Genomic DNA, 12,835 nt, shown 5'->3' with positions numbered 1-12,835 from the left:
AGGTAAATTTCAAAATATTTTGAGCCGCCCTCATGACTGCTTCCCCCCCATCTACATTGAGCCTACAGCAATTTGTCTATTGCAGTTCAGATATTCCTGCTCCAGCTCTGGTTTCCACAGTGGCTTCTGCTCTTGGGTCTCTGTGCCAGTAAGTAATCTGTGACTTTCTGTATTTCCCTGTCTCTTTAATTTTGGGGGTAGTGGTTTGCCCTGTGTCCTCCCCTCTCTTACACAGCCAAGAAGAGTTGTTGATTTTTTTCAGTCTGCTCAGCTTTTTATTTGTTGGAGTGGTGATTTCAAATCCCCTTACATTCAGAACTAGAAACTGGAAGTTCTTGACAGTGTCTTTTGATGGAAAAAATTTTCACCTTTTATGAAGTCTAATTTGTCTGTTTTAAAAATTTTGTTGCCTGTACCATATCCAAGGAATCATCACCAAACCCAATGTCATGAAGCTTTTGCCCTATCTTCTTCTAAGAATTTTACAGTTTTAGGTCTTACATTTAGGTCATGGATCTATTTGAGTTAATGTTTGTATGTAGTGTTAAGTAAGGGTATAACTTCATTCTTTTGCAATGTGGATTTCCTGTTTTCCCAGCACCATTTGTTCAAAAGACTGTCTTTCCTCCCATTGAATAGTCTTCGCGCTTCTGTTGAAAATTGTCTGACCATATATGTAAGGATTTATTTCTGGGCTCTCTGTTCTATTCCATTGGTCTATATGTCTGTCTTTATGACAATACCACACTGTTTTGATTACTGTAGCTTTGTAGCAAGTTTTGAAATCAGGAAGTGTGAGTTCTCCAACTTTGTTCTTCTCTTTCAGGATTCTTTTGGCATTTAGGGTCACTTAAGATTCCATATACTGATTACCAAAAACTAAAGAAGGAAGCCCCATTTTGTCACTGCTGGAGAGAAGACAAAAATGATAAGGAGATAAATTATTTCAAATATGAAGGGGGAAAAAAGGCAATATTTTAAAGTAAAGTGAGAACGGTCGGAAAGGAGTAGTGCTTTTGTGATGCTGTTTTCAAGGAGAGGTGGCCAGGGAGGCCGGTGCCTGCTGCTCTCGATTCTGCTCTTCACAGCCTGGGGGGCTGGCAGTGGCCAGATCCACTACTCGGTCCCTGAAGAGGCCAAACATGGCACCTTCGTGGGCCGCACCGCTCAGGACCTGGGGCTGGAGCTGGCCGAGTTGGTGCCATACCTGTTCTGGGTGGCGTCCAAAAGCCATGAGGACTTTCTGGAGGTAAATCTGCAGAACGGCATTTTGTTTGTGAATTCTTGGATTGACCTGGAGGAGCTATGAGAACAGAACACGAAATATAGTATTCACCTGGAGGTGCTCGTGGACAGGCCGCTGCAGGTGTTGCATGTGGAAGTGGAGGTGAAGGACGTTAATGATAATCCACAGGTCTTTAGTTAGAGTGAGAGAACAAAGGCTATTTATTCCTGAATCTAGGCTGCTGGATTCACGTTTCCCGATAGAGGGCGCTGCTGATGCAGACATTGGTACCAACGCTTTTCTAACATACACTCTCAGCTCCAGTGATTATTTCTCTTTGGATGTACAGGCAAGTGATGAACTGAGTAAGTCACTTTCGCCTGAATTGAAGTCTGTGGATAGAGAAGATACACCAGAACTTCGTTTATTATTGACAGCCACTGATGGGGGCAAACCAGAACTAGAAGGTATAGTTCAGCTGCCGATCATGGTGCTCAACGTTAATGATAACGCCCCATGGTTTGCCCAGGCCGTGTACAGAGTACACTTATTAGACACGACTAATGTTCCAGCAACTGGAACATTTATGACCACATTAAATGCCTCTGACGCTGACAAAAGTGTAAATGGCGAAATTGTCTTTCTTTTGGCAATGGTGTTTCTCTTAACATAAACAACAAAAACAAAAATTCAAAATTGATTCCAGCTCAGGGGAAATTAGGCTAATTGGTTGACTGGATTATGAAGAAACGAAATCCTACGAAATTCAGGTAAAAACAGTTGATAAAGGAGGTCCTCCAATGTCAAATCACTGCAAGGTTTTAGTGAAAGTGCTGGATGTAAATGATAATGCTCCGGAACTGGCGGTCACATCCATCTTTGCCTTAAGAGAGGAGTCTCCACTCAGCACCGTCATCGCCTTCATCTCCTTGTCTGACCGTGACTCTGGTGTCAATGGCTAGGTGACCTGCACCCTGACGCCTCATGTCCCCTTCAAGCTGGTGTCCACCTTCAAGAATTACAATTCGGGGCTTCCCTGGTGGCGCAGTGGTTGAGAGTCCGCCTGCCGTTGCAGGGGACACGGGTTCATGCCCCCATCCGGGAGGATCCAACATGCCGCGGAGTGGCTGGGCCCGTGAGTCATGGCCGCTGAGCCTGCGCGTCCGGAGCCTGTGCTCCGCAACGGGAGAGGCCACAACAGTGAGAGGCCCGCGTACCGCAAAAAAAAAAAAAAAAAAAAAGAATTACTATTCGCTGGTGCTGGACAACGCCCTGGATCGCGAGAACCTGGCGAACTATGAGGTGGTGGTGACCGCGAGGGACAGGGCTCGCCTTCCCTGTCGGTCACAGCCAGCGTGTCCGTGGAAGTGGCCGACGTGAACGACAACGCGCCCGTGTTCGCGCAGCCTGAGTACACGGTGTTGGTGAAGGAGAACAACCCGCCCGGCTGCCACATCTTCACGGTGTCGGCTCGGGACGCGGACGCTCAGGAGAACGCGCTGGTGTCCTACTCGCTGGTGGAGCGGAGGGTGGGCGAGCGATCGCTGTCGAGCTACGTGTCGGTGCACGCGGAGAGCGGCAAGGTGTACGCGCTGCAGCCGCTGGACCACGAGGAGCTGGAGCTGCTGCAGTTCCAGGTGAGCGCGCGCGACGCGGGCGTGCCGCCTCTGGGCAGCAACGTGACGCTGCAGATGTTCGTGCTGGACGAGAAAGACAACGCGCCCGCGCTGCTGCTGCCCGGGCTGGGCGGCGGGGCGGGCGCGCTGAGTCAGCTGGTGGCGGGGTCAGTGAGCGCGGGCCACGTGGTGGCGAAGGTGCGCGCGGTGGACGCGGACTCGGGCTACAACGCGTGGCTGTCGTACGAGCTGCAGCCGGCGGCGGGTGGCGCGCGCAGCCCGTTCCGCGTGGGGCTGTACACGGGCGAGATCATTACGACGCGCGCCCTGAACGAGGCGGACGTGTCGCGCCAGCGCCTGCTGTTGCTGGTGAAGGGCCACGGCGAGCCGGCGCTGACGGCCACGGCCACCGTGCTGCTGTCGCTGGAGGACAGCAGCCAGGTGCCCAAGGCCTCGTCGCGGGTGTCCACCGGCGCCGCTGGCGCGGAGGCCGCTCTAGTGGATATGAACGTGTACCTGATCATCGCCATCTGTGCGGTGTCCAGCCTGTTTGTGCTCACGCTGCTGCTGTACGCGGCGCTGCGGTGCTCGGCGCCGCCCAGCGAGGGCGTGTGCGGGCCCGGGAAGCCCACGCTAGTGTAATCCAGCACGGTGGGGAGCTGGTCTTACTCGCAGCAGAGGCGGCAGAGGGTGTGCTCTGGAGAGGGGCTGCCCAAGACCAACCTCATGGCCTTCAGCCCCGGTCTTTGTCCAGGTCTGAGCACGTCGGGAAGAAATGAACATCCAGAAACAAATTCAGTAATATAAGTTCAACTTCCAAGCTTTGGCTTTAGATTTTTTTTTAAAATTTTTACTTATCTAACCATCTTTTCAGATGTCACTTTAAAAAATATATTCCAAGTGTTCACTAAAATCTCAACAAATCTTACCATTTATTGTAGATATTTATTCTATTACTTATAGCTGCATCTTGAATAGAACTTGGAATCAAACAACAAAAAAACTAATGTAGGAACAAATTGCCATATTCCTTGGATCAAATAGTAGGATACTTTTGAAAGAATACTGAAATATTAAGCAGTCTTGATCATATTTAACACAGAATCTTAACGTAGTCAAATACATTGTCATTTTCAAGTTTATTTGTAGCTTGGAATGAAATGTCAAGCCCTGGACAAAAATTTATAGGTAGATTTACAGAAACTATCTGCCTTCCCTTAAGGTTTTACGTTTTAAAGTGGGCAATTAAAAAAATCATTTTAAATAAAAGTAATTTAAAAGATATTTGTACGGTGACATTTTAATTTTTATGTTAAAATATACAACTATTTTTTCTTTGCTTTTATGATCAGTATCCTGATGCCAACGACTTTGAGTTCTCCTGGTTCTAGAAACCTTAGCATGGAATGAGTATTTTAGTATAGGATCTGGTTAGGAAACACTTAGCACCTTCCATTTACTCACAAATGTTCTAAGACACTTTATTTATTTATTTTTAAATTTATTTATTTAATTTATTTATTTTTGGTTGCGTTGGGTCTTCGTTGCTGCACGCGGGCTTTCTCTAGTTGAGGCGAGCGGGGGTTACTCTTTGTTGTGGTGCACGGGCTTTTCATTGCGGTGGCTTCTCTTGTTGCAGAGCACAGGCTGTAGGCATGCGGGCTTCAGTAGTTGTGGCACGTGGGCTCAGTAGTTGTGGCTCACGGACTGTAGAGTGTGGGCTCAGTAGTTGCGGCGAATGGGTTTAGTTGCTCCGTGGCATGTGGTATCTTCCTGGACTAGGGCTCGAACCCATGTCCCCTGCGTTTGCAGGCGGATTCTTAACCACTGCACCACCAGGGAAGCCCTAAGACACTTTATTTTTACTTCTCTCAACCTTTCCAATAACTTTGTGAAGTGCATACTTTAGTCTCACTTTGTGGATGAAAGTACTGAGGCTTAGAAAATCTAAGTTCAGTATTTTTACTAAGTTTTCTCCAGATTTCCCAAGGATATCCAGAACTTGCTTGTTCTAATGGACTTCATTGCCTTTTATAAAATATTTAAGGTAGCTTACAATGGAAGATATTTACAAGAGCAATTTAAAAAAGTCTGTTTAAAAGCCAAAGTAAAAGATCAAGAGAAGTGTGGGAACAATTTATCAATCATAGGCTGAGTGCAAATCCTAATACTCACCTTCCTGGAAGTAAGTACAGAAGTATAAAAAAGAAGAATGAAAGGAAATTCTCTGTACCAACTCTTCAAGAGAGAAAAAACTCCTCTCTTCCTGCTGTAAATTCAGAGTTGATTACTGGGCATTATGTAAGGGTTTAGCAATACCCTTAACAGTATGTTTGATAGCAGTTTTGCAAAACCAACTGAAACATATTTGTTATAAATATTATTATATATGCTAGTCATTAAGTCAAGAGCATAATATTAAATTTTATTTCCTATGTTTAATTCTGAAACTACACAAGTATTAAATGAACACATTTTTGTTTGCAAACATTTAAATAAACATGCAGAAAAAGTCCCTTGAAAGTCACCTTGTGAAAGCATTCTATAAGAAATTAGTATAATTTAGTAGTTAAGTTTCTAGATATTTGAATTGATATAGTGCTGTTGCTTAGACTGTTTCAAGAAACAGGCAATGAGTATGTTTCTGTAACTTTTCAAATATTAATTATCATACCCAGGCTTTTGGCAAAAATCAGCAAATAATAATAATAATAATTTTAGATTTCACATTGCCAAGAAAAGTTTCCAGCTCCTTTAAATATGAGATAAACTTTGCAAGATTATAAAACTGGGCAAGATAAATTAAGGAGTCACAAAAATAATTTCTGTTCCCTAATTCACATTACCTATGTCCCTATGTCCAGGCTTAGAAGTTTCTCTAGGGACACTGAATATATTTACTGATGGATCAGTACACAAGCACACATGGAGAGCCTACTACAAACTAAGTCCTGCTGTAGAAACTAGGGACCTAGCAACAGTGAAACAAGATAGGAGAGGTCCTTGGCTTCAAGGGGACCACATTGTAACCTGTTTAAAATAACAATTGTGTTATGAAAATACTTACATTGGTATAATATTGCCTTTTCAGTTTTCTTTGTCTAAACAAGGTATCTATATAGGAGGATCTCATTCTATTCATGACTTTTAAAAAATAGACTGTATAATGCTGACTGTTATTAGCAAGTTTTCTGGAAAAAAGCAGATGTGGGCTTTCCCTCTTTATGTGATTTGCGCTCAGAAAATTATATGTAATTCTCATTGCCTCAACTAATGAAAATATAATCAATTAGATGGAAAATTCTCTGGAAAGGGGAACTAAAATGATCAAGAAATTAGGAGGGATAGAGGAAACTACATTTTAAGGCCAAACTGAAAAATCATAAACAGTATGGAGAACGTAAACATATATTTCTTTTATCAAGCCAAAAAAACTTGAGTTAGAGGTTGACATTTGAAGCTAGAATGGCACAACTTGTTTCTTCAAGAATTTATACAGGTTGAAAAATCAATTATCTAACAGTACTTCACTGAGAGGTTAATAATAAGATTTCTAATGGAATTGGACATCACTTGATAAATACCAATAGCCCTTTAAATTTGGCCTGAAGAGATTCAGGCATGCCTTCACACAGCTACACTGGGATCACTGTCAAAAAAAATTTTTAGATGATGCATTATGGATCTAAGAACAGACAAACATTTCTTTCTGTATTATGATTATTGTTGTAAAGGTTAAAATTTTCTGGGTTATTTGAAGGTATTAACTTGGAGGTGAATCTCAAATTTTAGTTAATGACTACGAAACCAAAAAAAGGGGGTTTAAGGTTACAAAGTTTGAAAAGTGATTTTTTAGGGCTTCCCTGGTGGCGCAGTGGTTGAGAGCCCTCCTGCCGTTGCAGGGGACACGGGTTCATGCCCTGGTCTGGGAAGATCCCACATGCCGTGGAGTGGCTAGGCCCGTGGGCCATGGCCGCTGAGCCTGCGTGTCCAGAGCCTGTGCTCTGCAATGGGAGAGGCTGCAACAGTGAGAGGCCCATGCACCGCAAAAAAAAAAAAAAAAAAGTGATTTTTTTAAATGAAAAGGTACTTCTAGGATGGAGGAAAAGATGATTGTGGAGTGGTGTTGTTACTTAATATTTATTTTTATATAAATATGAATGGATTTCCCATTGGTAGTTAATATTCTTGTGCCATTCAGAATCTTTGTGCCAACTTTCAATAGTTTTGTCTTCCTTTACAAGATTTCTTCCAGGAAATGTATTTCTTCCTCTTTTCTTCTTTATAAAGACGACCCAGTTGCCATATTTTTCTACTTTTCCACCATTCTTTGCTATCATTAATATATATTCGTTGAACAATTTAGTAGTAATAAAAAATTGGACTAATATAAATTTATGGAAAATTTATTTTTTGGTACTTATTTCATGGTAAGTTTACAATTCAAACTAGTCATTCATTTAGGAAATATATTGACTTTAAAATTGTCAAATCCTCAAAAGGTGAAGTTATATTTGCTGAGATCTTATTACCAGGTTATAATCATTGTTATGCAATTGGATTAGTTTTGGTTAATATTAATTATCCATTAAAGTTGGCAGCTTCACACCTTTGCTGTCCATCTGAAAAACTGGGCAAAATCATCATGCTGTTAATACTGAAAATAACAATGTTATTTTCATTTTTCTATGAAGGCTCCGAAAAACATCCCAATGGAAACAAAAACTATGATTGCTTTCAGTAAAATATTAGTAAAACGTATATTATTATCTTTTGATTATTCAATTTCAGTAATGAATTTCAGTTGCATGACTATGATTTTAGAAATTGCAATTTTATTATCAAATTACCTTGGTATGATGATACTAATGTAATTTCATTTGTAGGGGAATATTACGTTTACATTGCCTAAAGTACAAGAAAGAACACCTGAGAAGACTATTTCTTGATATGTTCCTTCTTTTTCAGAAAACTTCCTTTCTAAGATTAGAACTGTAATTCAATTTTCTAGTATAACAATAAGTGATTAGAGAAGTTAGGTATCACTTCAAGTACCTTTGAGACTTGTGGTCAGTCAGGCATACAAATAGATGAGAATGAGAAATAGTTGTTTATTTTGGTAGCCACTATTAATATTTCTGTTCTCCCCCTTCTGGGAACACTGGAGGATTTCACTTCCCTGCTACCTTGAGCTGTGATTTTCTTTGATCAATGAAATGTGCATGATGTATATCACTTCCAAGCAGAAGTAGATAATTGCCAGTGCAAGACTGTCTTCTGCTGTCTTTTCCCGTTGCAGCATTTATGGAAGTACAGGTTGATGTTGAGATGCCATAAGATCAAAGCATTCTGGGATGCTGAGCCAGCATGTGGAGAAAAGCTGTCCTAGGCAGTCTTCCAAATCCACAGAGGACTTTGCAGAAGTCAGAAATAAAATTGTGTTTACTTTAGAGGTAAAATGGAAATAGTCAATATACAGCAACATGGTCATTGGGTTCCATTGCCATTAAGCTAATATGAATAGAATACATTTTAAGAGGAGAGCATTACAACAGGTAATACAACTGATAGGAGAACATTATTATTCACCCTTGCACTAAGGTATCTAACCATTAAGTAGATGAGGTAACTTGGATTCCATGGAAAAAATTAGTGTGTAGTGATTTATTTTTATATAAAAAGCAGGAGAAGAAAAATAATAAATGGAATTTAAAATGTTTTTGGCACCTCTTCTTCTTTTTTTGTTTTTCTTACCTAGCATCCATTTCCCCTTCTTGTTTTTTTCCTTCTGGGGCTTTGTTGTAGTTTTGTGAAAGACCTGAATGAGGATTTTTCCAGAATAAATGCTCAGACACATAAATCTTAAGGAATTGACAGTTTGCTTTGATAAGGGCAAAGGATATAATTGTAGCAATGGATAGTATATTGGTTTGTAGTGCTGCTGCAACAAGTTACCACAAACTTGGGGGCTTGAAACAACAGAAATTTATTCTCTCACAGTTCTAGAGGCCAAAAGTTCAACAAGGTGTTGGCAGGGTGACGTTCCTTCTGAAGACTCTAGGGGAGACTTCTTCCTTGCCTCTTCCAGTTTCTGGTGGCTCCTGGCATTCCTTGACTTGTGGCAGCATACCTCCAATTTCTGCCTCAGTCTTCACATTTCCTTCTTTCATGTGTCTCTGTGCATCTTCTCTTTTCCTGTCTCTTATAAGGACACCTGTCATTGGATTTTTGGCCCACCCAAATCTAGGATAATGCTAGGGTTAGGGTTACCTTATTTATATCTGTAAAGATCTCTATTCCAAATAAAGACACATTTTTAAGGTTCTGGGTGGATATATCTTTTGGGGGCTACTATTCTAACCACTACAGATACAAGCTTGGTGGTATTTGTTGAGCATAGCTTCTCAGTCTCTTTCCCCATGAGGGGAAATGTGCTTGGATTTCTGGCAATGGTACTCTATCTCTCTGAGGGAAGGGAGAGAGACATTCTAGGTCCTCAGAAACCCTGAATAACAGCAGAATGTGCCTCATACCTTCAGATATGTCATTCTCAAAATCTAGCAAAATTACTTTATAGGATTGCAAAAATTCCCTTAAGCGAGCCGTGTTTCCTAGAGCTAATATCTGGATTCTAGGCATAATTCCTTAATATGTCAACAGTAGCCAGAGTGGCCACTGATTATAAAAAAACTATGGGGTGTTACTAATATGCAGTTGCATTGCAACTATGTAATGATATAATGGCCAGTCTGCAGCTATGTGCAGTTTAAGCTCCAGGAGAAACTGGGTACATGAGTTCTTGCACTGGTCTTCATGAGAACCAACCTCCTCATTTTCAGTCCACATAATTTAGGCATGCCTGATTTCATCTCCTGGCTTCAAGGATGCATAAGCAACCAATGTCTGGCCAATGTGAGAACCATCGCAACTATTGACTAAAGGAAAGATACATCATCTAAACTGGGTCAAAGGAAGTGATATTCTAGGATTTTTGCTGGGGATATTAGGAAAAGGGCATTTTTTTTTTGCTGAGAGTCACTAAATGTGGCCTGAAAATAGGTAGCCTATTACTTTGGCCATTTTTGCTCTTCCTGAAACTGGTAAATAATTGACTATTTCCATGCATAAGACAATAAATGATGCTCTGCTTTTTTGCTTAAGTCAGTTTACTTGGGTTTCATTGTTAGTATGAATGAATTAATGATTCATTATAAGTATGATTAATATAAGTATATACTTTATAGATGGTGTGAATAAGTATCTTAAGATATTGGACTAAAGGGAGAAATTAGCATTGGTTTTCAGTACTAGGAAAAGCTCGTTTTTCTTTAGCAGGGATTTTTCTTTTCTTTTACGGACACTATAAATCTTGCAGTTAATTTTGTTTTCCTCTTTGCTGAAAACAAAGTTTGTGACCTCCTTAGAGTAACTGAAAATAACTTTTATGCATTTTGAACACTGACCCACCCTCAATTAATTTTATTTTATTCCTATGTTATCTTGATCATATTTTCATATTCTTTGTGTATAAACGGGACAGCTAAGAATTATTAAAATAAGATATTCTCAAATAATTAACACTAAAAAGAGGTCAATTATACTGTTCTTGAATGAAAATCCAAATGTAGAAAAGGGAACTTTCTTAATTAAGAATACATTATCCAAATGAGGAACAAATGAATTGTTAATTTACAAACATCTGTGAACAGTTCAGAAAACAAACTAAAAATGGAATATATAAATATATTTTCAATTTATAAAGTATAAAATAAATACCCTTTGATTCCTGTGTGTTTTATGTGAAGAAACCGAGAAAAAATTCTGTTATATTCAAAAGAACTGAAAGCAGGGTCTCAGAGATATTTTCACACCCATGCTCATAATAGCACTATTCACAATAGCTAAGAGGTGGAAGCAACCCTGATATCCATGGACAGATGGATGAATGGATAAACAAACTGTGGTATATACATGCATCAGAATATTATTCAGCCTTAAAAAGTAAGGAAATCCATCACATGCTACAACATGGATGAACCTTGAGGACATTATGCTAAGTGAAATAACCCAGTTACAGACAAATACTGTAAGATTCCACTTATGTGAGGTACCTAGAGTAGTCAAATTCATAGAACCAGAAAGCAGAATGGTGGTTAGAGGGGTGTGGTGTGGTGGGAAAGGGGAGTTGTTTTCTAATGGGTATAGATATAGGTTCATGTTTGCAAGATGAAAGTTCTCAAGATCTGTTTCACAACAATGTGAATATACTTAACATACTAAATTGTATACTTAAAAGTGGATGAGATGGTAAATTTTGTTATATGTTTTTAACACAATTAAAGGGGGGAATGATATATTTCAGAGTTTAAAATAAATATTTTTCCTAAATGAAAGCTATCAATAAACTTAGACTAGACAATTGTTTAATTTTAAATCTACAGAATAAATAGTAGAGCCTACATTTTGGCCACATGATGTCGCTGTCTACTACAGTGTATTCTGTAGGAAGAAAAATACCCAGGGCCCTCTTGTCACTCCAGAGAGACAGAACAATAAGAGAAGCAGCAGGACTTGAGCAGAGACTAGAGGACAATATTTAAAATTTTGCAAAATATGATATTCTAATTTGATCAACTCGCTGAGTATTGGTGATGGTGTCTTCTAAGAGTAGGGGCGGAGAGGTCGGGTGTCTGCTGCTCTCGCTTCTGCTCCTCGCTGCAGGGGAGGCCAGGAGCAGCCAGGTCCACTACTCCGTCTCCGAGGAGGCCAAACACGGCACCTTCGTGGGCCGCATCGCCCAGGACCTGGGGCTGGAGCTGGCGGAGCTGGTGCCGCGTCTGTTCCGGCTGGCGTCCAAAGGCCGCGGGGACCTTCTGGAGGTAAATCTGCAGAATGGCATTTTATTTGTGAATTCTCGGATCGACCGGGAGGAGCTGTGCGGGCGGAGCGTGGAGTGCAGCATCCACCTGGAGGTGATCGTGGACCGGCCGCTGCAGGTGTTCCATGTGGAGGTGGAAATAAAGGATATTAATGACAATCCGCCAGTATTTCCAGTGACAGTAAAGACTATCCGGTTTCACGAATCGAGGCTGCTTGACTCGCGGTTTCCTCTAGAGGGGGCGTTTGATGCAGATGTCGGAGTAAATGCTCTTCTCTCCTACAAGCTCAGCTCCAGTGAGTTTTTCTTTCTAGATATACAGACAAATGATGAACTAAGCCAGTCTTTGTCTCTTGTGCTGAGGAAATCTCTGGACAGAGAGGAAACTGCCGAGATTAATTTGTTACTGGTGGCTACTGATAGGGGCAAACCTGAGCTCACAGGCACCGTTCAATTGCTTATTAAGGTATTAGATGTGAATGACAACGAACCTACTTTTGACCAATCAGTTTACAAAGTACAATTGTTAGAGAACATCGCAAAGGGATCCTTGGTGATTAAATTAAATTCTTCTGATGCAGATGAAGGATCAAACAGCGAGATTGTGTATTCATTTAGTAGTGATGTGTCCCCCAATATAAAGACCAAGTTCAAAATAGATCCCAGCTCAGGGGAAATCAGAACTAAGGGACAATTAGATTATGAGGAAGTGAAATCTTATGAGATTCAAGTCATTGCGTATGACAACGGGACTCCACCAATGTCTGGGCACTGTAAAATTTCAGTAAAACTTGTGGACATCAATGATAACACACCAGAAGTCTCAATCACGTCTCTTTCACTTCCCATCCGAGAGGATGCTCCGCTGGGAACAGTGATCGCCCTCATCACGGTGTCTGACCGCGACTCCGGTGCCAACGGGCAGGTGACCTGCACCCTGACCCCCCATGACTTCTTCAAACTGGTGTCCACGTTCAAGAATTACTATTCGCTGGTGCTGGACAGCGCCCTGGATCGCGAGAACCTGGCGAACTATGAGGTGGTGGTAAAAGCACGGGACGCGGGCTCACCTTCCCTGTCGGCCACAGCCAGCGTGTCCGTGGAGGTGGCCGACGT

General features: G+C 41.3%; 1 protein-coding gene and 1 pseudogene across 1 annotated transcript in view; both read left to right on the top strand.

Moving 5' to 3' along the window:
- The first annotated feature begins 833 nt into the window (after positions 1–833).
- Positions 834–4,399, top strand: LOC113614003 (protocadherin alpha-1-like; annotated as a pseudogene).
- A 6,916-nt stretch (positions 4,400–11,315) lies between these two features.
- The window catches only part of LOC113617622 (protocadherin alpha-2-like), a 21,477-nt gene continuing 19,957 nt past the window's right edge, over positions 11,316–12,835 (top strand). Inside the window, 3 exon segments of the mRNA XM_027101232.1 lie at positions 11,316–11,335; positions 11,508–11,572; positions 11,575–12,833. Of these exon segments, the coding sequence (XP_026957033.1) occupies positions 11,316–11,335; positions 11,508–11,572; positions 11,575–12,833 (1,344 nt within the window).

This window comes from Aethalodelphis obliquidens, unplaced genomic scaffold (genome assembly GCF_003676395.1).
Source record: "Aethalodelphis obliquidens isolate GAN/ISIS:26980383/991018 unplaced genomic scaffold, ASM367639v1 scaffold4, whole genome shotgun sequence".
Classification (NCBI taxonomy): domain Eukaryota; kingdom Metazoa; phylum Chordata; class Mammalia; order Artiodactyla; family Delphinidae; genus Aethalodelphis; species Aethalodelphis obliquidens.
This window is presented reverse-complemented; position numbering and strand designations above follow the sequence as displayed.